The 24,995-nt window shown below is 52.5% G+C and overlaps 1 protein-coding gene across 6 annotated transcripts; it reads right to left on the minus strand.

Annotated features, from left to right (window-relative positions):
- Nucleotides 1-1,593: 1,593 nt before the first annotated feature.
- On the minus strand, nt 1,594-24,901 carry SH3GLB2 (SH3 domain containing GRB2 like, endophilin B2). 6 transcript variants are annotated; one of them, XM_066562882.1, is made up of 12 exons: nt 24,794-24,901; nt 17,087-17,228; nt 16,662-16,790; nt 15,930-16,063; nt 15,363-15,455; nt 11,669-11,731; nt 7,705-7,728; nt 5,260-5,349; nt 4,983-5,083; nt 4,478-4,492; nt 3,634-3,892; nt 1,594-2,990 (listed from the first exon to the last, which is right to left on the minus strand). In XM_066562882.1, exons 1-12 carry the CDS (start codon nt 24,854-24,856, stop codon nt 2,883-2,885), a joined length of 1,221 nt encoding a protein of 406 aa, XP_066418979.1. In that variant the 5' UTR covers nt 24,857-24,901; the 3' UTR covers nt 1,594-2,882. The 6 variants fall into 6 exon arrangements, with proteins under 6 accessions (XP_066418979.1, XP_066418982.1, XP_066418980.1 ...); XM_066562885.1 differs by lacking the exon at nt 11,669-11,731; XM_066562883.1 differs by lacking the exon at nt 4,478-4,492.
- Between the last annotated feature and the right edge of the window lie 94 nt (nt 24,902-24,995).

Consider the following 24,995-nt stretch of genomic DNA (forward strand, 5'->3'; position numbering starts at 1 on the left):
GAGACTGTCTGAAGTGATTGTAATTAGAGGCTGATTCCCTGGGTTCCCCACACCCACTCCCTTTCTCTTACTCTCCTGTTGGGGAACTCGTGGGAGGTTTGAAACGAGCAGCACTATAAAATACTCCTCAGGGATGATTCCCCTGCACAGTGAAGGTGCAGCATGTGGTGTAGCTCTGGATCAACAAACTCTTTAAGGTTCTGAGGCTCAGTGTGTAGTAATGACAGTAAGAGAAAGTCAGTGATTATTGCTTAAAATACAGCCTGAAATCTAGACAGACTTAACTAAGCTAAGAACTAAGTGTAGCTGTGAGCTAATAACCTACCAGTTCTTTCCTAAATAGACACTTGATTGCTTTACCAGCCAGAACCTTTTTAATTTCAATGGTTTTAAAGAGAGTAGAGCTAGAAAATGAGATTATCTTGCTTTGAGGTTGTTTGGGCTTTTTTACCTTATAAGCTTAAGTGCTGGCAATATCCTGGCACATTTCTTTGATCTCTGGTGTCACATGCCCTGAGGGCTTTGGAGAGATTTGAACTGCCTGGAGAAAAGTCCTAAAGCAGAAGGGAGAGGGGCTTGTGAGGTGGTGAGACAGTCCTAAACCCAGTGGTGTTTTGATGGGGCAGCCTGCAACCAGAAACACTTTGTGCCATGGGGAACTGGGTGTGAGCAGGGAGAGCTGAAGGTGAACAACTGCAGAGACAGAATGGATGAGGGCTGCCAAGGGGAGGGGAAGCAAAGCTGGAATCTGGTCCATCTAAGCAAGTTCAGTTACAGCAGAGGCTGTTACTTGACAGCTGTGGTCAGGATCTTTCCTTTTTCATTCCTTCCTTCCTTATGGCTTTGGAAGTTGGAGTGTGCTCATCACTGTATTGGTGTTCAACAAGAATGGATTCTTCTAGATGTTTATTCAAGCACCAGAGTGAGTTGGTGGTGCTTGGCAGGAGCCCTTGGTGCCAGACAGCAGAAGCAGTGGGTGCCATTGGTTATGTGTGTTTTAGAGCTGCAGCAGCATTTCAGTCTTGAGTTGTTCCTGTCCCTCAGGCACAGACTAGAACAGCAACATCATTTGATTTCCCTGTTCTCTTTAACTAGAACAGCCAAGCTTTACTGCTGCATTACAGAGCATTTCAACAGCTGCTTTTCCCAGGAGTTCCTTCCAAGCTGGGTGTTAGGGACAAGACTTTAGGATTTTAGATTAGCAGCAGATCTAGTTTCCATAACAACTCAAAAAGTCTGTTAGATCCAGAATAGCACTTGGGTCTCTCAGCAGCTGAAGTCATCCTGCTGCTCTATTTTTGCTTCAAGTGCAGGAGGAGCTGTTGTTTCTCAGCACCCCTGAAGCTGTAGTACAACTGAGATGTGGCAGCTGGGAAAGGAACCACAAGGCTCTGACAGAGTGTTGGGAGTGTTAGGTGGGACAGGAAGGATGAGCAGCTTTGTTCTGCTTTTAGCCCCAACTTCCAAGCCTGGTGTAGCAGGAGGGCTCTGCTTTCACCTGAGCTGCTCCTTTGTGTCCCTGCTTGTCCCCACAGCCCTGTGGCTGGGGAGCAAGGACAGCCCTGAGCCCACAGAAGATGCTGAGGCAGGGGGTCAGGCAGTTTTGTTTATTGGCAAATAAGTGCTGAAACCCATGAGCCCCACAAACACAGGTGCTCAGTGCCCTGTTACATTAGAATGGTCACAAAACCTTTGGGGAAAGTGCAAAAGATCAATAAACAAGCAAAGTTAGTTCTGACATACCTGGGGACGGGTGTGAACAGAGTTTGGTGCAGGTGAGTTTCTCTTCCATCCAGCTTGAGTGGAAAACTTGTGACACATCAAGTGGAAGTCCTTTAGGTGAGCTCTAGCTAAGAGTTCATTCCAGAGTGAGCAGGCACACACACACCTGAGCTAAGCCTGGGTTCTGGAGTGTGTGTGGCCAAGAACAGCTCCTTGTTGGGGGTCACAGCAGCTGGGACGGGCCCTTTCTGCACTAGGATGCACCAAGTCTGTTCACTGCTGACACGGGAGGGGAAACATTCATTAAATCAGTGATTCAGGGTGGAAATAAAGTCAGGCTAAAACATGCCTGGACAGACACACTGAAAGAAAAGCCTGGACAATACCACAGGGAGCAAAGCTTGTAAAAAGGCTTGTAAACTTTGCAGTCCAAGAGCAATTTCCCAGAGGAAATGCAAGCAAGATGCATGGTCCCTTGCACAGAGGTTTGGGGTTAGGCCCTACTGTAGCAGGTTGGTCTTCACAAAGAAATCTTCCAGCTTCAGGGGACAGGGGCAGGTGGGAGCCTCCAGCACCAGGACAGTGACTGTGGCTCTGGCCAGCTGTGCACTGCTGTTCTCCCAGGGGAGCAGGATGGGTGTGAGCTTAACAGGCTCCAAAATTTTTACTGCAGCCTCCTTGCCTTGTGTGCCAGGACAGGTCAGAGGGGGGTGTGGGACACCTCCCTGCTGGAATGCTCAATGGTTGGACTTGGGCAATTCTACTGCTGGAGAAGAGAGGGGGGGCAGAGAGGCACCAACCCACACCTGCCACAGGGAGTGTAAGTGGTGAGCAGCTGCTGAGGGACACAGCTCCCTCACCCCAGGAAAGCCACTGGGAGGAACAGGACTAGGGCAGGGAAGGGAAAATGGAACCAAGGAACCTTGTGCCATCAGGACTGACCTCAAAGCAGGCTGCAGTGGTAGGTAACCAATTCAGTCTTGGGTGCCATCAGCCCTTTCCCAAAACCTCACCAGAACAGTGTTCCCACTTCCTTCCCCCAATTCCTGTATGAGCAATGGAGTGTTGACCCTGAAGAGAGCAATGGTCTCGGATGAGGAAATCCGCATTGGAAGTGCCAGAGGAGGGGTGCATTCTGCTTGTACATTCTTCCTTAACATTTAACTTAACAGTTCCAAGTAAGTGACAGGAACTTTCCCTTTCTGGTTCCCTCTTTCCCCTATGAGCCAGTCTGGATCCATGCCTGGCAGGCTGTACACAGTGATCATCTGGGGAGAGAAGACAGCACATTAGACAGGACCTTACTCTGCAGACAGAGCCAAGAATTCAGTCAGATGAGGACTGAAAGAACAACAATTCCTGAAGTTATTTAGCAGCCATCTGTGCCCCTTCCCTGGAGCTATCTGCAGCTTAACACAAGATCTATGGAAAACTGCCCAGTGATGTCCCTGTTGCTTTTTCATTCTCCAAAGTGACTCAAGGTACTTTTACATGTTGCTATGTCATCCCTTCTGAATATGGAAGTTCAGTCTACAGAACAGAAGAGTTTCCAACTTGCTGATTTTTCTTTTTTTCTCACCATGATTAGAACAGGCCTCCAGCCAACAGCTTATCCCATGCCTCTGGATAAGGCAGCTGTATTTGAGGGTCACAGTGCAGATATTAAGTATTGGAGTATTGGATATTGAGTATTTTTGGTACAGTTGGGCTTTAACAGGGGCAGGGTGATGTTAAATAGTAAATGGCTAAATGAGCACAAGCTCACTGCAACTCAGCAGATACTGCTATCCAGGAAAAGACTATTAATAAAGCAGGTTTTAGGGGCAGGAAAAGGAACCAAAGTCCTTGTTGGGCACACCATGGGCTGCTGGGTAGGTGTAGCCAAATCCAACACTCAGGAAAGCCACCAACCTCATCTGCAAGAAGTGCCAGCTCGGTGCTGTCGGCTGCTTCGTAGTCGTAGAGGACTCTGGCCCTGCGTGTCCCACTGGCAGGAGGTTTGACTTCATTGGGGTTCAGCACACCCTCTGCCACGGTGTTGGGCACCCCAACAATTGTGGGCACCACTGGGATTGTAGGCACAGCAGGGAGCGTGGCAGCGGCAACAGGAGGAGAGGTGGCGGCTGCGGGAGACGCGGATTCTGCATTGCCCACAAACGTACCTGAAAATCTTACAGGGGAGAAAAGAGCCCAGTTCAGAGAGGCTCCAGCCTGAGGATCCACAATCAGCTCTTCCTTTCAGCAGTTGCTCTGCAGAGATGATGCTCAAGAGCTGCAGCCTACAGAGCGAGCTGTGGCACACCCACACTGCCTTTCATGTGGGGAAACAGCCTCAGTTCTCAGGTGCTGAGGCTGCAGCAGGTGACATCTGTCTGCCCATTGTGACTCCAGTGCTCTGTTTCAGCACTTGCAGAGTACCAGACTGATGTGTGGCACTGCAGAGGGGGCTGGGCAGGTGCTGCTCTGGCCTCTGATTGACTGGGTCCATTGTGCTGTGTCCTTGCCCTGCTCTCACACAGTCTGTGTTACCTGTTCTGCCTGCTAATTCTTCTGGAAAGGGATGGGCACTGATGCTGGATAACACAGCTGGAGGCTCCCAGGCTTTGCAGGCTCTCTAGAGAGACACAGTGATGGAGCTCAGGCTCAGTTATCTAAGGGGGTATAGCTGTGGCCCTGGCAGTGATCACACAGAGATCCCAGAGTCACTGAGGGGAGGAGAGCCCTCAGAGCTCATCCTGGCCAATATCATACTTACATTTCTCCTTTGGAGCTGCAGGTATGGAAAAAGAACAGAACAGGAGTGTGAGTGAGCACGTAGAGGCAACAGCCCCTCCTGGGTCAGGCCTGTGCTGGTGTGACAGGACCAGACAGAAGATCCCAGCCCACCCCACGGGATGTGCAGCCAGCAGCACTGAATATGGAATCTGGGCTTTGTTACTGCTGCAGCAGAGCATGTTCAGGCTCATTGCTTGGCAACAGGAATTTGAGTCCTGTGTGATTTAAGTAATTTAGAGGAAGAATGTTCAAACTCCCATGGCCATCATGCTTTGAGAGGAATGTAAAAATCCAGTGGCAAAGCCTGCTCCAAATGCACCACCACCAGGACTGATCACCACTGTAAACTCAGAAACTCTGTCAGAGCTGTGAGGGCACTTTATAATTTCTGCCCAACATTATGATATGGGAGGGGGAAAGAGCCCTGAGCTGGGGGTAAGGAGATCAATAACTCTCAGAGAAGTAAAAGCAATCTCTTGTCTTACCTGCCCAGTTGCTTCTGTAGATCCAGCATGAACTGGTAGCACTGAGCATAGTAGTTGGTCTGAGACTCTACAAACTCGTGGAGACAGCGGAGATGATTCACCTGCAGGGAAAAGGAAGATCAGCTTGGCTGAGTTTGGCTGCCAGGCACAGAAACCCTCTTGCTGCAGCTACTGCTCCCCTGAGGTACCCCCAGTTTACCCCCTCTCCCACCTCTATTCCACGTGCAGGACTCCAGGAGCCCAGAGTCTGTGTCCCTGCCAGCCCAGGAGGACTCACGTGTGTGCTGCTGATGCCCTCCAGCAGCAGCCGGGTCACCTCTGCCTGCCGGTCGAACTCGGTCTGGGTGAGCCTGAGCTCGTGCTCCGCCTGCAAACAGCACAGGGGCTCAGGCAGCACAGGGCAGGAGCCCTGAGCTGCCCCTGCAGCCCCCCTCCACACCCCCTGGCAGCAGGATCCAGCTGTGACACTGAGCAGCAGGCACAAGGGACCCTGGGTTGGGATCCCAGAGACCTCTGGCTGCATTTCAGGCTGATTCCTTCTTAATCCTGCGCTGGACCACTGCAGGTGATGGAATGGCAGCTCAAAACTGATGCATCCAGCAAGGAAGCTCCTACTCCCACAAGACTAGAAGATGAAGATGGGGAGGCTTTGTTAATCCTGAGCTCTGTGGGAAGTCAGTCCCATGCCAGCTCTGGTCCCTTTAATCCCCTGTTTCTGCACCTGCAGGCATAGGAATGTCACAGCCTCCCTAGGGCTTCTCTCTGGAAGTGCAGTGGTTTTGTTTTTATCACCACAGAACAAAGACTGAGGCCAGGCAGTATTTACCAAACTGCTGCTGCTAATTAAATCTGCAATGGAGACGAACATCCCAATCCACCTTCTACCCAAGGGTCTCCTTTGGGGCTAGTTACTGATTCTGAGCTAGGAGGAATTAAACACTGGTGAATAGCAGGCAGCTCCACAGCAGCTTTGGGGATTCAGAGACAGGCTCACATGGAGACCCATCTCTCCCCCCACCAAACAGAGCACTGACACTGGGGCAATTCTGCAGTACCAGAACACCCAGCTGGATCCTGGCAAGGAGATCTCCAGAAGTGCTGGAGCAGCCGAGTGCTCTGGTGCTGGCTCTCCCCTCCTGCTGATGCAAAGGGTTGACAAGCATCCCCAGTGTTCTCTGCAGCATTCCTTAACACCAGGGCTGGTGTCCTCTTGGCATGTGCTGGGACTGGTCACAGAAGAGTGACACCCACCCAGCTCCAGCTCACTGGAAAGAGAATCCTTTCCCCTCCTCCAGGAACGTGCAGCCATCAGAGCTGCCTTGGTACAGGGGCTCCTTTTGCTGCTTTGGGAATGCCCTGATCATTCTGGCACAGGACTGACATGTCTGGAATCGAGCCCAGAGGGCTGGTCCAGCCAGGCTGACAGTCTCAGAGCAGAGGCCACATCACTGCTGACCCCAGAGGAGACCCAGCATTCCCAGCAGGACAAGCTGGAGGTGCTGCTGGGGCCAGCACAGCTCTCTTCTGGAAGCAGCATTACCAGTGTAGAGCCAGGCTACAACAAAGAAATGCTTTGACTGTCTTATAATCAGATTTGTCTATTTTAAGCTGCAACTCAACTGATCTATTTTCTTGCATCCTCTGTATGAAGAGGATTATTTAAAGGAGAAGGGGGAATGTAACAGAAAACAACAGTGTAATGCCTTCAAAACACCAAGTGATTCTTGCTCCAGTGAGCTGACACTCCAGCATTCAGAGCTATTTAAACTTGTGCCAGGCAGACTCAGCTCCATTTGGTGCTGCCTGGGATCTGCCTCTCCCTGCCAGCTCTGAGCAGTTGCAGGATGCAGTTTCCTATAAAACCAGAGCTGGATGGTGACCTGGGAGGCCTCTTCCAGTCTTGTGCTTCTCCAAGACATGGAGAACCCCAACATTTACTTACACACTTCAGTCTCTCCAAGCAGAATAACCCAAAAAGAGAACAGATCCTTGCATGCTCATAGCTGACTGTAGCCAGCTTGTTTGGTTGAGGGACTGAAGGATTTAAAGAAGAGGAAGAGCTGGGTCAGGAACAGCCAGTCCATTCTGCAGATGCCTTTGGAGTAACAGCAACAAGCTGCTGTCATGCACAGCACACAGAACCTCTGCCATCCTGCACTTCAGGCTTCACAGCAATGCCTGCTGGGGGTGTTTGAGGTGGGAAAGAACAGGAGCCCAGGTGTCTCTGGAAGCTCCAGGCTGTGCTGGAGCTCCACACAGAGCTCACCTTGGTCTCAGCCCTCCATCCACCCTCATGGACAAGTCACACTTCCCTTCCAGAGCCTCCATGGATCAGAAGGGTAAGTGCAGCTCATCCAGAGAGAATCAATTCCATGAGGCTTCAAACCTCCCCCCCTGACCAAGCTGCTCCCTGCAGCAGCTGGGGATGAGCTCTGTCCTTGCTGCAGCTCTGTGTGGAGCCAGCTCTGAGCCTCCTTTCACCACACACAGGCACACACCTGGATGCCAGGGAAGTGTCTCCCACCAGGGACAGCCCAGGGGCCCATGGCTCATCCCAAGCTGCTGCCATTGCACTGAACCACCCAGAGGGATCAGGGCTGGGGCACACAACAGCAGCAGTGGCCCCTGACCCTCCCTGCCAGGGAACAGGCAGGGTTCCACAGCACCCCTGTCCTCTGAACACCCCCAGAAGGTTTGAGCACAATTCCAGCTGGGTACTTACTTTTTCCACCTCGTCGCTCCAAAGCTGTGGGGGCCACAGAGCAACAGGAGAGGAGATCAGTGTTGGAGACGTCGTGAGGCACTGGGCACTGACACCAACAGCAAGGACCCTCCATGGACACAGCAGGCCAGCTCCAGGGACAAGCCAGCCCTTCACCCAGCAGCAGCTGCCAGATCCATGCCCCTTCCCCTCATTCCTGCACCCTGGAGTCCAGTTTCACAATGGGACAGCAAGTCCCTGCCAGGGCTGCTACAGCCACTGCATTCCATGGGCTGCAGGAAAAAAAGCAGTAACAGCAGAGTCCTCTGCACAGCCAGGCCCACTGTGCTGTAGCTGCAGAGGCTGCTGTTGGAGGACAGCCCTTTTTTAGGATTGTGGAGAGGCAAGTGAGCTCTTTGAGCTCAGGCCACAAAAAGGCAAATGTTCCTTACCCACAGTCCAGAGAAATGGGATAACCCACCCAGCCTGCAGTGCCAACAGCACAGCAAGGAGGAAGCAGGGGCTGGATGCTGCCTCTGAGCCAGGCAAAACATCACACAGCTCCTTCCTATTCTCCTCATCCACAGGGGCACACCTGAGGAGCAGAACACTGGAGACTTCCAGCTGCTTGTGGGATCTGGCTTCAGGACACGGAACCATGAACAGAAATCACACACAGCAATGGCAAAGGGAGAGAGGAGCCAGAAAAACAGAAAAACACATTGATCCTTCCCAGAGGTCCTTGGCTTGGCCTTTCCTCAGCAACCAACAGTCCTGGCAATGTGAAATCCCCCTGGATCCAGGAGCACAGCAGCCTGCGGCACCCACACCAGCAGGGCCAGGGGGATGAGCCCTGTGGAGCTCAGTGTCACCTCTGCAGGTGTCACCTCATCAGACACAGCTGAATTTGCACTGGAGGCACCAGTGATGGACATGGGTGTCAGAGGGAGAGCAGGCTCTGCTTGGACCAGGCTCTCCCAGCTGAGCTTTGCTCACAGCTGTCCCCAGGTGGGCTCTGGGAGCCCCAGGTGCAGAGAGACTCCAGCAGCCAATTTAAGGAGCAGCCACAGGGGCTGAAGCCCTTCTTACTTGATTGGAATTATTGTCCTGGTGTGGGTGCTGAGGTGGGTGTTTTCTTTGATTTTTATGGGGATGTTTTGTTATTGCAAATCAGAAATTGGTTTGAGTAAGGCCTGGCCAATTTCAGCCATGTGTGGGGACACAAGTTCCTTCCCCTTCTAAGAGCTCCTACTGTGGAAGGAGGTGGTGGCAGCATCCTGCAGGAAGGTGAGAAACAGATCCTGACCTGCTCCTCTGGCCCAAGGCCTTTGCCAGCACATCCCCAAGGGTTTGGAGCAGGTTTACTGTAGGAGCAAGGGGAAGCTCCCCTCTGATCCCAGGCCTTCCACTCAGACACTGTGGACAGTGTTTAAACCATGGCAGCCCCATTTAATCCATGCAGCACCCACTGAATTTGTAGCCAGATTTGTTTCTCCTCTGTTGCCTTTGCTGTGCCACCTCCAAATCCAACCCTGTGGTGTTCTGGGACAGCCCAGCTTTGCCCAGATCTATCCCTGGGCTAAGACTCTCTGTGGCTCCTCTTTGGACAGCTCAGAGGGCAGAAAGGGCCATGATCTGCTATTGTCTTCCTCCACCCCAGCTCAAGCCAGAGGAATCCTCTTTAAGGCACTCAATGTGTTTTTCTTGGAGTCATTCCTAGGAGTACAGCACATGGCAGGGTCTGAGAGAAAAGGATATTCAGGCTTGCACAGCTCATGTACACCTTCTTACACAAAAACAAAAGGTCAGTGTGGGAGAGAGGAGAAATGGCTCCTCAGCCTCCATCTCATACAAAACAAGGGAGGTGCTTTTTTTTCTTGGATTTAATTCCATCTGAGCCCTCCTGTCATGGAAGGGAAAAAAAAAAAATAAAAGCACCATGTTATCCACCTCTCCAAAAACCAACAAAGTAAATTTAGAATCCAAATCAGAGCCCAGCTGAGGGCATGTGTGGTCCAGGAGAGAGCTGACCTGTTTGCTCACCTGTAAGACAAAGCTGTTCCCTTGGGCATAACCAACCCCTCCCTCCAGAAAGGAGCAGGTGAGCAGCAGCCACTGCTCTGCACTCTCAGTGCACACTAAGAAGTAGCACAAGGACTCTGGCCTGGAAGAAAAGCAGAGCAACAGGATGAAGAGCTCCTACCTTGCTGCAGTGCCTGACCCTTTGGGATGAATGCTGGGATTTGAGAGCTTGCAGCCAAGCAGCCCTGCCTGGACAGAGCCAGGGAGCAGCCTGGGCTCAGCCTGTGTTCTGCTAATTAGAGATGCAAACTGTAATTCATGTCACCCCTGCCAGTGCAGCTGGACTTCAGGTGGCCCTTCACCCACTGACTGCAGCCTCTGAAAGTTTTGGAAGCCACAAGGCCTGACTCAGGTCAGGCCAGCACATTTCCCACAGGCACTCCTGGTAGGAGGCCCTGCTGTGCCATCATCAAAGCCATGGGGTCAGTGCTGGCTGCTCTCCCAGAGCCCTGCTCTCACTGCCCAGTGCCACCAGCACCAGCAGAGCCTGATGAGGGAGCACTGAACCAGGCACAGATGTCCCAGGGTAGACGCTTGTTGCCTAAAAAACCTCACAGAATCTGTTCTCCTGCTATGTTCCTGTATGTGGCACCTGCTCCCCAGAGCAGCTCTGCAATAGAGCAGAAGCAGATCAAGGTAATTTCAGGTGAGGGCTGGATGTATCCAACTGGGTGTCTGGGCACTCCATGGATGCCAATGCACACTGTACAAATGCTTGTCTTCACCTGTGCTTTAGCCCTGGTCTGTTCAGAGGCAGGGAAAGCCCAGCTTCTCTCCTCTGGGCCTCCCAGAGCTTCACTGCAGTCCCTTGGAACAGACTTCCCAAGGGAAGAGGCAGAGCCACAGGCTGGCTCTGAGCTGCACGAGGAGACAGGAGAACTGCAGCACCACCAGCATCAGCTTCTTCTGCAGGACTCTCTCACTGAGCCTGGACTGATGAAAATCATTTTCTAGTGTTGTGCAAAGCTGTTTCTGATCCCAGCATTGCTCTCCAAGAAGGTCAGGACAGATCCCCCTAGGAACTAACACTGATGCTGTCAGCTCAGACACACCTCTGTCTCCAAATGGGATGGGTTTCCCATTAACCAAATCCAGCTTGTTTCTGCTGTGGTTTTTGTTTCTGAGAAGGCTGGCCTGTCCTTTTTCATATCAACAGATCCCACTCCCAGCTTATTCTATTAGCAGGCATCAGTGTTGTTCTGAATGCTGGTTAGGAAGCAAGATGATCAGTTTTCAACATTTTAACGAGAAATGTGACATTGTGCAATGGGGAGCCATGAACACAGCATGGGAAGTCAATTGCTTGGCCAACATCCACTCAGTGCAACAGAGTGGAGACACAGGGGGGCTGTTCACCCACCCCGGGCACATCTGGCTGTGGAACAGCTGCCAACACAATGAAACTGTAAAAAATTACCTCTGTTTGCAGAACAGACAAACCTGCACTGTTATTGACACTGGTGGCAAAGAGATTCCTCCACCTTTGGTTCTCTTGACCAGCTTCAAAGCCTCTGACACCACAGTACTCATGAGGCAGTCACGTGTGTGATACTGCCACTGTACAGCTGGAACCATCCAGAAAGGCCACTCTTGGGGGTTGCTCCTCTCAATTGCTCCTCTAGCAACAAAAAGCCATCAGAAGATCCCCACTAGAAACGTGGAGGAGGGCTGGCAGGGAAGCTGGTTTGGAAAGCAATCCCAGCTGCAAAGGGCCAGACCCCGAGCAGGCACCCCCAGAGGGGTGATGTGAATCCTGGAGGCTGTCAGAGCCTGGGCAGCCCATGTCACATTAAAATGTTGAAAACAGCAGAGCACTAGGCCTAAGTTAGGTGGAGAGAGGGGCAGGAAGAGGCTGGAGAGGCAGGATCCAGGAGGAGCAGTACCCAGGAGGGGGTGAGCTTACCGCTGATGCGCTGGCGGAGAGCACGTAATTACGAGGTCTGGTTTCCTGAAAGTCAGGCACAGCCTGGGGGGGAATAGAGGGTCATGTACAAGGCACCAGAGGAGCCAACAGCAGTCACTGGGTGATGGCTGGAACAAGAGACCAGTGGCTTTTTCCTGCCTGTGCTGGGAGTTTTGCTCAGACTCTGATGAGAGGAGGTCTCCTGACATCCCAGCAGTGGGGTGTGGAGGCCAGGCCTGGGCAGGGGAGGTGGACTGGCTTGTGCAGCCACACCTGGTGCTTGAACAGCAGACACTCCTGCTGCTGGGAACTCTGTACTTACAGCTGTCAGCTCATACAGCACCATCCCAAAGGCATTCCCATTCCCTTGCAGCCAGCAGGTTGCTCTTGTTGCATTAACTCAGTCCTGTGGGCAGGACCTCCCTTGCCCTTGTTTCCTGCCCACAGTCACTGTACAGGGCCTTGCCCGTAAAGTAGGAATGTTTGCCAACACTGGAGCATCCCTCCCACAGCGCCTTCTACTGCTCTCACTCTCTCCAAGCCACATTTCCTCCTAACAGAGCCAGATCTGCAGTTTCCAGGAAGGCACACGGCTTAGCCAAGCCAGGTCTAGCCAAAGGCAGTGCAGGAGTTTTCATCCCAGAGGTCAGGAAACCTCCAAACCAAACCACCTTCTCCAGAGCTAAACTACTGCTCTGGGGCACCAAGACTTGAGCACTCTGGAGATTTCCCCCCTGGAAGTGCAATGGATCCAGTCCATCCCCCCCAGTTCTGGGCTCACTACCCACCACAGAACGTGGTGCTTTTATTCAGGTGAGACCAGGCCTCCTCCTGGGATGGCAGCACTACCTAAAGAGACAAACCAACGACACCAGGAATCCTCCTGGCCAGCCCTTCCTGCACACAGGCTGCTGTGCAGGGCTGCCACAGTCCTGCTGCATCCCAGCTCTGCTGTTAATCCCCTCAGGCCCTCGTTCCCTCTCCCAGGTTAATCTCTCTGCACTCACCCACATCCACTTATACACACTGACCCACTTTGCTGGGCCCAAGCAGCCAGCTGGAATGAGTGACCAGTGTGTGGAAGAGCAGTCAGGCAGTCCCAACCATATTTCTTTTTCATACCATTTAGGAGTTTTAGGGATGGCTGGAGGAAGGAATAAGGAGGAGCAATTCCTATTGCAAGTTAAACCTGAATATAGGGAGAAAAATGCACCAGTGAGGTTTGAGGCCAGCATAGCAAGTAGGCTGGAGTCCTCCCTGTGGGAGAAAGGATGGTTCAGAGAAATAGCTGCTTATGGTTTTTGGTTTTTGAAGATCAAGAGCAACTGAAGAAACCTCTCCTCCCATTCCCTGGTCTCCAGGGAGTCCCAAAACTAGTCACAGCACATGGGATGAAGGAGGCAAGCTTCTCTTGTACTTCTGTGCATGGAGAAGTTGTATTTGCAAGCAGTGATCAAAAGGGACCCACCTCCCTCCCCTTTCCACTCTGGTAATGGGGAAAAGGGGCAGAACAGCAGCACAACCAGATCATCCTGTCATTGTCTCTGGGCTGCCCTTCCAGAGAGGGACTGGCCACCCAAGCCCAGGGGGTCTTCAGGGGAGCCCCTGCCTCTCTTGAGCACTGCTTGCAGCAATGTGGATGGACCCAAGGGATGCTCCAGAGGGGCTGCAGGCAGGTCTCTGACACTCCCCCCCTTCTGGAGCACCTTCCCCAGGCAGCCACAGCCCTGATCACGCTCAGAACATGCTCCAGGGCCAGTCCCAAAGGGACAAAGGAGATATGAATTTTCTTTTTAAAAATGGGAAAGAGACAATGAGAGGTGTTAAAGGAAAAAAAAAATCACAGCACTGTTAGCACAGTCAATACTCACATCTCCCTCACACTGAGCAAATCACAAAGAAACAAAACAAAAAGGTTAGTAAACAAAACAGCATCAACAGGAGGACAAAGCACAGAGTCTGTGGGAAATGCACAAGCCCAGGTGCTCCACAGCAGCTCACAGGTCTGGGCAGCAGCTCCAGGGGCATCAGGAGACAGAAGCTGTGGGAACACGAATTTGCACTACAGAGGGGAAAGAGCAGCAAGAGAGAGGTGAGCTGGGAGAGCTGGGACACTTCAGCTTGGATGGGGAGGTGTGACACAGGACTCCAGGCAGGTTACAGGGAATGCTGTGATCCAGGTGAGGTGTTTAGAGCAGAGGGAGCAGCTCTCCCCACTGCTGGGAGCTTCCACCTTGTCACCCAGCAGTCAGGGAGGCACCCAGAGCCCAGGGACCTTTAGGCTGAGCTGGGTGAGAGATGGGTCCCCAGAGCAGCAGCTGAATGTGCTCTGCTGCTGTGCTCAGTGTTTCAGCCACTCTGCTCCTTTGAGGCTTGGCTTGGGGAGGACACCCTGGAAAGCCTGGATTGGCTCTGCACCTGCCTGGGGCACCCCAAAAGTTCCAGTGGGAAACAAAGTTTTTCTATTCCAGCTACAGGGGAGCCCCTAAACCAGGAGTGTGGGTAGGTGAGAGGCCTTGGGATCACCTCCTGTAGGAAACAGGGTGAAGAGGGTGGAAAGGGAGGAAGCACAGGAGGTATCTGAATTCCTGCTCTGAGCTTAAAGATAAAGCAATGGCCACCAATTTCCCCTGAGACTGGGGGCACTGTCCCCTCCAGAAGGGGAATGGGGGATTCCTGAAATTACTTTCAGAGGATCTGGGAGACCTGACTGATTAGATGAGGCTTTTTTAAAAGGGCAGCTACTACTTCTGTTCACAGCTGTCCTGTGTAGGTCTGAGCACTCTGTCAGGGCTGCTGAGCTTAGCACAGCTTCCCCATCTGACATGGATGTAACTGGAGCTGGAGGAAAGGGAAAACACCTGGGAACTGGCTACCCAGGGAGAGAGAAGGCCAGAGGCCCAGCTGGCAGATGGTTAGAAACAGGCTCATAGCAGGGCTGGTATCCCAGAGCATCCCAGGGTCTGACTGACAAGGACAGGCTGATTCTGACTTGCACACATTTGCCAGTTGAGCTGCTGGCCCCAAGGCAAGAGCAGAACTTGGCAGGTCCTTGTGCCAACAGCCAGAGCTCTACAGGATGACAACCAGCTCCAACCAGGCCCTCCAGGGAAACCATCAGTGCCCAGTGGGATGAATTCCCCAAAGCAAGACAAGCCTGTAACTAGAGCACCATGAACAGAGGGAGCAGAGAGGCTCAGGGACAGACCTTGTAGCCAGGCTGACCCTGGCCACCCCTTATAGCACTCCTGCCTGGGAGCTGGCAGAATCCTAACTAGTCTGATAGGCTGGGACTGCTGCAGAGCTCCAGCAGCCTTTCCCTTGTGCACCTCCCAGCTCAGCTCTCTCTTGGCTTGGTTCAACATCCCCTATGAAAATTAGCAAGTCCTCAGAAGATGCAGCCTTTTAGTTACTAGCACAACTCATCCAGCAACTCTGACCAGTCAGGAGGCAGGAGCCTGGGTCAAGTGCAAGTTTCCAGACTCCAGAAGCTCAGAATTGCTTGCTCCTCAAAGGGAGGACATCTCAGAAACAGGCACATGGCTCCTGCTCCCAGCTCCCTTCCACCCCAGATGAGGAATTCCCCCACCCCTGCCTGCCAGAGACAGGACACAGCAGGGTAACCCAATTTTTGACCATGTGAGCCAAGCCCTGGGGCCAGAAGGACCGGGAGGGGAATGAGGGGAGGAGTTACCGCTGCTTTTGCCTCGGCAGCTTTGGCCTTCTTCAACCTGGCTTTGCAGGCATCCAGGTCCAGGCGCCGGTTCTGCAGGATCCTCCTCTCTTTCTGGAAGGGACAGGAGATGGCTCAGAGCACACTGCTTAGAAGCAGGGTTGAGGAGGGGGTGTGCTATCACCTAGGCATCAAATCTATTTCTTTATTAAAACATGCCAGGGAGAAAGAACCAGTTGCTATGCTCATCTCCTTAGCAAGAGTTTTGGGGCTGGTTGCCAGGGATACAGGATAACCTCCTGGAAACAGGGCAGCTTGTGATGGGTGGTGCCCACCAGCTGCAGGAGTGGGGAAATGAGTTACTTTTTCATGAACATAAGCAGGCAACCCTTCCCTGTCAGAGGGGGAACCTGAGCAGATCTAGGGTTGGTACTTCCTCATCCTTACATTCTTTAAGGGGAGAGCTATGGAGTCATCCTTTACAATAGGGAAAGAAAAGGGGGTTCTCTTGGCACTGTTTCCCTCTCCCCCTGCCCTCCTTGTCTCCAGGGCTGTGACAAGCTTCCCCTGCCCTGGTGGCACACTCACAGAGATGGTTCTCCAGTCCCCCTCCAGGAAGTTGCGCAGTGGGGTCAGGAAGCTGATGGAGGCAGAGCGGATGAATTCCCTTTCTGCTGCACCCAAGCGCCTCTGAGTCTCCCCAACTTTTATCAAAGTCTTTCCTGCAACAACAGGAACCTTCAGCTCCAGAGAAACCAATTTACATGTGTTGGCTTCAGCCAGCTCACCCAGAGCTTCCACAGCACAGCTGTACCTGGCCTGGGCAAGGTGACCGTGCCTGGCCCGCCCCAGCTCCAGCCCTACCCACTCTGCTGCTGGCCTGAGGCATCTTTTCACTGCTCCCAGGGCAGCTCTGATCTCATCTACCTGCTGAGGCACTCATGCCACTGATGGATTTTACTGCTCTACCTGCTTGCACAGACTGATCCTTCTTTGCCTCGTAAAACAGAGGCACAGGAACAGAGCAGCAAATTAAAAAGCACCAGAGCAGAAAACATGAGTTGATTAGGCAGTGCTGGCTATAGATGCAGTTACAGCTGCTCTGGCTGTAACAGGACTCACTATTGAACAACTATTGATTTGGAGAGCAGGAACAAAGCTCATGGCAGGGGCAAGGACAGCTGGAAGTGAAGGCTGTGTGCTGTGAGGATTTAAGAGCAGGAAGATGCTCTGTGTGGCCAGGAAGGAGCCTGCTGCAAACATCTGAATACAAAACAGGGATGGATTCCCAGGACTTCTTCATTAGCCAGGCTGACTTACCATAAGGTGTCCCTGGCCCAAAGTCATTGGCTGCCTCTGTCATGTACTGTGCCAGCAGCTCCCCATTGGTGACCCGGGAAGGCACCTTCCGATCCAGCTTCTCATACAGGAATTCTTCTACTCTGGCACCTGGAGTGGGGACACCAGGGAGGCTGAAAGAGGGTCCCTGAACTGGGAATGATGATAGCCCAGCCCATGCAGTCCTCAGTGATGCACTGGACAGCAGGCAGCAGTGCCAGGAGCAGGTGTCCCTGCCCCAGGCCACTGCCAGGCTCTGAGGTGCTCTCAGCTGCTCAGGGAAGAAGGACAGGCCCTGCAAGGACACATTTCTCCCAAACCCCACAAACCCTGCCAGAGGCCATGTCTTTCAGCACTGAGCTGCAAGTGACATTTGTCCTTCAAGCCTTAGGAGAAGCTGGACTTACTGGGGTTTGGCTGTAGCAGAACTTCAGTCTGACGCAAGATCTTCTCTGTCCAGTTCTTTGTGCAGTCTGCCCTGGCCAGGAGGTTTTCAAAGTGGGCATCAAGCTCAGTCTTCTCAGCCTGGCCCAGCTTTTCTTCAGTGAACTGCAGGAAGAAGGCAGTCATTAGGTCTGTTCTTCCAAAGCAGATTTACAGTGTGTTGGAGAGATAATAAGGGACAGTGAAGCTGCCTTTGTCTCGTGTATTTACCTTAGAATAGAGCTAAAACCCCTTCAAGGTATCATTCTTTTCTCCCAGGCATCTTTCAGGGGAAGAGGGCAATTTTTTTGCCCAAGAGTAGAACAAGCATTGGGCTAAAAATAGACTCCAGGTCTGAGAGGTGTTCCAGAATAAGTAACTTTTAATAAGGTCTAGAACAGAAATACTCCAGTTGTGAGGGATCTATTTAAATATGCACATGGCTTCCACTGCTTCATGCAGGAGAGCAAAACACATCCTTCACATGAGGGAAGGTGCTAAATCCCTTCATCTCCTACTGACCAACTCTGTGTCCTGCAGACACAAGGGGTCAGGAATGCCACTCCCACCCGAGGTCAGGAGACTCAAACTCAGGATTTAGATAAAACCACTTCCAGCAAGTGACTCTTCTTTTGGGACACACTCTGAAGCAGGGAATTGAAATATAACACTGTCCAACTCTTCTCAGCACTCAGATTCATACTGGCAATGGACAATCCTTCCCTCTGCAACTCCTTTTAAGTCTAAAATTAGCAGTAGGGAGAATTAGGTGGTGAAAGTCTCCAGTGTTTTCATACTGGGCAGTGGCACCTGACCAGGTTTGTCAGATGCAGCCTCAGATGGCCTGGACACCCTCCACTGCTTCCTTGAGGGATTTCTGAGAGAAGAGACCATTCCCTCTCCTCCCATCCCATTTCCCACTTGCTCCTTTCAGTGAAGTTGGCCAATTTCAGTGTATTTTTAAGCACAATTCCCTGCTCTTGACAGAACCAGCACCTTGATGGATCATGCTAAAAGACCCTTTGGACAGCTGTGCCATCTGGGGTCCAACAGAGGCTCCAGCTGTCCCTTAACCCTTGTTACTGGTCTCTGGTGCCATTGCTGAGTCACCAGGACATGCCGCTGTGCAATACTGGCACAGGCAGATGCCAAAGATTACAGCCTGGCTAAAGCTCTGGGATGAAATGCAGCTCCTGTCTCATCCACCACTGGTACCTTCCCCTCTCTGCTTCCCTACTCCAGAGCTCAGCTTTAGGTGGGCTGAGATGTCCCTTCCATGGGGTCTTGATCTGGGGTTGCTGCCCTTCTGAAAGGCCTCCTGGCCAGCTCTTCCTTCCCCACCAGCCCAATGCTGGGAACCAAGTGAGATAAGGAGAGCCCAGAGCAGGGGCAAACAGCCCTTGGAGTCCTGTTACCAGATGGCTGAGATACACAAGGCCTGCAGCTATGTTTACACAGCGACCTGTTTGGCACCCTGCAGTGGAGTGCTCTGTCAGATGTGGGTGGTGACAGAGCCTCAGCTGCAGGGACAGGGATCCTGCCTCTGGTCTCTGCACCAGCAGCCCCTGGTTACTGCCATGGAATTTTACCCAGGTCTCCCCATGGTCCCCTGGCCAATGCTGGACAGGGGTAAAAGCAGATTCAGTGTGAGAGGGTGCTTGCATTGCTTGGTTTGTGATTTCTTTGGGGGCCACACGTGGCTCTCAGTGGCTGAGGCTGCTTTCCTCTGTCTGGGAGCCCAGGGCTGTTTTCAGACTCTGCCAGGCTGGGCTGAGTCACTGCCATGCAGCAAACTGGGACTTCCCAGGTATCTGGCACCAATTCTTGAGTCATCTGTTAAAGATCTTTCCTAAACAAGACTCTTTGATGCAAAGGTAAGTCTCTCTCACCCCCCCTTTCCCAGACAGCATTTTGAGACCTCATCTCACTTTCAAGTCCAGCTCTTTTTCCTGCAGTTTAGGCTTATCCTGCACCAGCATCTGCCCTGGAGCTGTCAAACCTAAACCCAATTTCTTTTCAGCTGAATTGAGTCAGCTTCTTACAGCATTGCTGCAGTGCCAGATCACTCCAGCATCTCCAGAGTGCTACTGCCACTGTCCTGAGCACTCCAGCTCTGGGGTCCTTTGCTCTATTAGCAAGTGACATCTTTGGCATCACTGTCCTCTGTGGCTGTTTTGTGTAACCCAGTGCAGGGGTCACAGCTCAGCATTTGCCAGAAATCAGAAACTCAATTCTTATCTCAAATCAGGCACTAAAGCTGTTTGTCTTGCAACGAGGCTGAGGGCAGCACCAGGATCACAGCAAGCCTGGGGATGCCTGGCAGTGCCAGAAGGGGAGAGTGGGCAGGAATCTCAGTCACAGCCCCTGGTTCCAAAGGGTCAGGCCAGAAGACAATCTCTTATTCAGGCTTCTTTCAGGGCTGGAAAGGAGGGCATGGAGTGGGTGCAAGGCACAGGAGGCTGTGACTCCACTGACCCTTAACTCCCTCAGCACCTCCCTGACCCCTGGCCAGGAGCTGGATGTGCTGACCCCAGCCCAGGCACAGCCCTGGGTGGTTGCTGTCCCTGCCCAGTGCTACCTCCTCCTCCTCCTCCTCTCCCCTGTGCACAGAGTCCCTGATCCAGCTCAATTTGATCTCTAATGTGATGTTTTAGACCTATCAGAGCACCCACCTGACTCCACAGCAGTGGTGGGGATGTGCCATGAAGTGCAAGGAGAGCAGGACCACCTGCTGCTGCTGGTCCCTTCTTACCTGGCTGCCCAGTGAAAAGAAGGGTAGAAGAACAGCAGTTTATGAAATTTGGCTACTCAAGCACTTCAGGCAGAACTCCCCTGTAAAGAATTTCTATTCTTGAGAATCTGTTTTCATAATACAGAAATTTGATTGAAAATATTTCACTGTGACGCCAAGAGATGCAGGAGAAATGAACTGATCATACTCTCAAGCCTCCTGACTGTAAAAAGACAGATTTTGAGTATTTTATATCTTGCTGCTCCCAGACTAGAAGCACTGCTGTCTTTTACAACAGATTGCCAAAAATGGGAGTGATACTGGGTTTTATCAAGTTGATTTACAGGCTTGGTCTGTTACAGATCCCTGGGGAGAGAGGCAGGGCTGGCAGAGCACAGGCAATTGCAGTGCTGAGAAGAACCCCCAGCTCCTCCATCCTGCCGTGGCAGAACTACTCCCATTTGTTTTCTAGAACCTGAGGAGTGGGCCAACAGCCCTGAACCAACTCCCAGCTCTGCATGCTGGGATCATGGGCCAGGTGGCAGTGCTGAGGCTGCTCCCCTGCAGGGAACATCCCTGCAGCTGACCCAGAGCAGCTGCTTAATAATGCAGGGCAGCCTTTTGTCAGTGCCACTCTCACTCTCCAGGAAGAGCAGAGCTGTGCTGCATTCCAGGACATCAATAATTCAGCCAAAGGTTGAGTTTCCTCTGGGAGGCTTGGCTGGCCAGCAGGAACAAGAGATGCTTTATCAGGGCCCAGATGGGCAAACAGGGTGACCCAGCAGGAAAGCAGCACTTGGGCCACAGGCCCAACAGGAGCATGGATGTGCTGGACTGCAGTTAGGGCAGCTGCCCTAAGCATTCACAGCTTGGGGAAAAGCCCCTTCCCCAAAAGAGTTGGCTGACTCAAGTCTGGGATGTCAGGAGGGTCAGCAAGTGGTGCTGGGCTGGAGGGGCCCCTCTGCACTACAGGTACAGATCAGACAGGCTGGGCCTGTCTAAAGGACACAGTTAGGCTTTAAAATAGCCCATGCTGAAAGCACCAGCACCTTCATTTCCTTAAAAGGGGAATAAAATCCCAGTATAATAAAAGCCCAGGCCTGTATGCTGTATTATTAAATTTCAAAGATCAAACTGTGGCCAGGAGACTTAAACCAGGAATAGTCTCCTGTAGCTGCCAGTGGATTTAAACTGTTGAGTTTTTCAAAGACTCCAAATAGCTCAAAATGCCCAAAACACAGTAACATTTGCTCTTTTGGTGACCAAAAGTACAACACAGTCAGTCAGCAAATCTGGCTCCCTCTTTGCACAGGGTTGCAGTAGGAAAGAAGCCACAGCCACTCAGCATCTGAAAACGACTTGATTTTCAGCAACTCTGGAGCAGATAGAGAGTCTGCTCCAAGTATTTGGTCACCAGGAGGCAGGAAAGCCAGGCTGGGAGCCAAGTGAAACTGTGCTAGAGGACAGAAGGAAGCCATTAACAGGGACAGCTTGGTTAACTCATGAGCAGGCATTCAGCAGAGGAAAAACACTGCGGTGGTGGGTGACCTTGGCTGGACGTGAGGTGCCACCCAGCCTCTCCATCATTTCCATCCTCAGCACAACAGGGGAGTTGAAAATAATATGGAAAAACCTCATAGTTCAAGATAAGGGCAGTTTAATGAAGAAAAAGTTGTGTGTGGAAGCAAAGGTAACCAAAAGATTTTCTTGTCTTCTTCCCATTTGAAGTGATGTGTGACCACTGTCTGGGAAGCTGGGCCTCAGTCCATGTCCAGGTTACTCCAAAAGACAAATGTGCTCTGTAATCGTGTCCCACCTCCTCCTCTCTCTCAGGTTTTACTGCTGAGCAATGTCCTATGGGATGGAATAGCCCTTTGGGCAGCTTGGGTCAGCTGTCCTGGCTGTGTCCCCACCAAGACCTTGTCCTTTCCTTGGGTCACCTTCTGCTCTCCCAGCTTTTAAAGTGTGAGCATTAATAAGGTTGGCAAGCAGAGGGTTTATTTTATCTGCTAATGATAAAAGTCTATTTGATCACCAGGGTTCAGGGAGCTGGGGGAGTCTGTCTGTCTGCAGGGGCTTCAAGATGAGTAAGTCAGCTTCTAGCTGTTTCAGTAATGACATTAGGGCAGGATAAGCACCCAAAAGCTGCATTCACCCTCAGGCATTTTCACCCAGAGCCTGTTCACATCAGAACTGACAAAAGACAGACCCCTACAGTAATTTCCAGAGCTCCCTGAAAGAGCCTGGCTTGCAGCCTATCTAGAACAGAGAAATCCAATGTGTGGCCACACAGCTTCCACTGGCCAAGGTTTGGGATCAGACCCACTTTTGATAACTGGAAGGTGCAGCTGATCAAAGACAGAGGCCCTTCTTCAAGTGAAGATGAAGACTGAGCTGTTGGGAGTTTGTCTGCAGGTGCTGCATCCCCTCAGAGAGTGCAGATCTGAGGCTGCAACTGGTGCAAGTGGCAACAGAGGCCATCCTCAGTTGAATGCTGAATCCTACACAAGCTCTGTACCCTTGCAGTGCCCCAGCCTAGAAGCTCATTCCCCACTCCCAGGGTAGCAGAGCAGTCCACTGCTTTCCTACCCCAACTTTCCAGTCTGCTCTGCTTTTCTGGAGGAGCCCTGTGACTGAAGTCTAAACAAGGAAGAGCCAGGTTAAGGAAGCAGTGGGTTTGAGCTGTTTTGACTGGTTTTTGTCATGAGGAACCTAGTCCAAAATTATTCTTCCTATGTTGGGTTGTATTTGACAGATTTCAGACCAGCTCCTGCCCTGAGCCAGCCCAGAGGTGTTGTGCTGACCATGCCCTGTCTCCTTTCCCCCTGGCTGAGCCCTAATTCCAGTTGAAGTGAAGCTCCTGTGTTGGTCAGACTGCTCTGCCAGACAGCAGGAGCAAATGCTGGCTGAGTGGAACAGCACATAATGGCCAGTCCATTTATCTCCCAGTCGCTGCAGTTCCAGTAAAACATCGCTTTGTTAAATGCCTGGAGCTGGAGAAAGCATCTCCAAACACTACAGAAAACAGCTTTTTCTAGACAGCTTATTCCCATCCTAGAAGATCTGCAGTGCTAAAGAGGGCTACAAAGCCAGCCCTTACTGCCCACAGCAGAGCTCGGCTGTCAGTGGTGGCTCTGGGGGAGATGGGGCAGGGCTCACCCACACCAGGGCTCCGTGGGCACCCAAAAAGGCTGAATTCCCCCAGCAGTGACCCCTCATGAGGTGGTTTTCAGCCTCAGAGATCTCCTTCCTTCCAGTTCCCCCTCCTTACACACCTGCTCGCTGTCCATAAGTGCCAGTGCTCATTTGGTTTCAAGAAATTACTACTGTAATTAGGCATATGAATATTCATGTACGAGACAGTGGAGTAGGTGTAGCAGGCAGCAGCCACGATTTATGAACGCCTCCTTGCTCTGGAATCACTGTGTGCAGACACTGTTCCCAGGCCTGTCTCCTTCCTACGCCTTGGAGCTAAAAAACACTTATCAGAGACTTACAATAAGGCTTCTAAACATAAGATTTCTCTCCAGCATTTCTTCTGCATCCAAGGTCATTTGCATGAGAACGGCATCTTTAGGTTTTCCATCTGCTCCTAATTTTGCACCTGTAGTTAATATCTCCCTTTTTCATAACATATGACTCACTGGCATGGTTGCAGGAGGTGATAGCTGCTTACAGGAGACCAGTCCTCAACAGAGCCAGAATTACTCCACTGCACAGAAGGTCTGGAACGAGGCAGCTCTGCTCTCTTTGTTTACCAGCCCCCACACAATAGGCAGAGCAAGAAGCCCAGTCCCAGAGCCACCAGCTGGACCTCACCTTCCAGACAGGATCCCAACCAGTTCTGACCTGCCTCTTTCCTCTCCTGGCCAAACAAGAGCAGTTTTTCACCCATTATGCCCAAGAAATGAATACACTCAGGAGCTCCATCTCACCACCTGCTGCATGTCTGCTGCTCATGTGTACCCAAATTTTTTCACAGCTCCGAGGGGGTTGCTTCATCCCCAGAAACTCCTGATCTCAAGTTTGTGAATATCAGAATATTTTGAGTTGGAAGAACCCACAGGGATCATCAAAGTACAACTCCTGGCCCGGCAGAGAAACAGCCACAAGAATTCTCTGCTGTGCCTGAGAGAGTTGTCCAAACACTCCTGGAGCACTACAGGCCCTGGGACTGTGACCATTCCCTGGGGAGACTGTTCAGTGCCCCAGCACCCTCTAGGGAAAAAACCTTTTCCTAATTCCAACCTAACCCCCCAACTCAGCTCCTGCCATTTCCTCGTGTGGTCCTGGTGCCTCAGCAGCCCCGTGAGGCCCGACCTGCTGGCTCCCAGCAGCTCCTTCCCATCCCTCTATGGTCCCAGTGTTTTCCCAGGGCTGGCATCTCCAGCACCCTTCCCCTGGGACAGGGACCGTCCCACAGGATCCCATAGTGATTGGGGTTGGAAGGGACCTCTGGAGAACATCCCATCCGAGCCCCCTGCCAAGGCAGGGTCACGTGGAGCAGGCGACACAGGAGCGCGTCCAGGTGGCTTTGGAACGTCTCCAGAGTGGGAGACTCCACATCCCGCCTGGGCAGCTCCTCCAGATCCCCGCACCCCTTCCCGGCGGGTCTGGGCACGGACAAAGCAGCCGCAGGCCAGACCACAGAGGTTTGTTCCTTTAAGGTCAATAACGCCAGGCACGACTGTGCCCCCTCATCCCCTCCCTATTCCGAGGGCCATCCCCGGGGTTCTCCCCCGGACCTTCCCCGGCACCCCCGAGCCACGGCCGGGGCGATGCTCCCAAGGGGATGCACCTGCGGGCGCTGCTCCGGCTCACACAGACGGACCCATCCAGCTCCGACCTCCCTCTCCAGGCCCCCCGGGCCCGAGCAAAGCCCCCCAGGCTCCTCCGGGGCCTAGACCCGCGGCTCCCCCGCCCCACGGCCTCCGGGCGGTGCCGCCCCGCCCCGCCTCACCTGCATGGCGCGGGAGAAGAAGACCCCCGCGTCCGACGCCAGCTTCTTCACGTTGAACTCCATGGCGGCCCCGAAGCCGCCCCGGCTGCGCCGCGCCCCCGCTGTCACCGCGCCCGCCGCGCCGCCGCCTTTTATAGCATCGGGTGACGCCCGCTCTGCGGTTCTTAAAAGGGCTATAGCTTCTTACATAGTCCGTGAGCCC

The sequence above is a fragment of the Molothrus aeneus genome, chromosome 19 (assembly GCF_037042795.1).
Source record: "Molothrus aeneus isolate 106 chromosome 19, BPBGC_Maene_1.0, whole genome shotgun sequence".
In the NCBI taxonomy this organism is placed as follows: domain Eukaryota; kingdom Metazoa; phylum Chordata; class Aves; order Passeriformes; family Icteridae; genus Molothrus; species Molothrus aeneus.

Excerpts from the sequence above, each read along its gene's own strand:
- SH3GLB2 (XM_066562882.1), bottom strand. The coding sequence starts at position 24,856 with ATGGAGTTCAACGTGAAGAAGCTGGCGTCGGACGCGGGGGTCTTCTTC. Across the intron at positions 16,064-16,661 it reads TGGGCCAGGGACACCTTATG|GAAAGACTTTGATAAAAGTT; the intron begins GTAAGTCAGCCT and ends CTGTTGTTGCAG. Across the intron at positions 2,991-3,633 it reads TGGCACTTCTTGCAGATGAG|ATGATCACTGTGTACAGCCT; the intron begins GTTGGTGGCTTT and ends TTCTCTCCCCAG.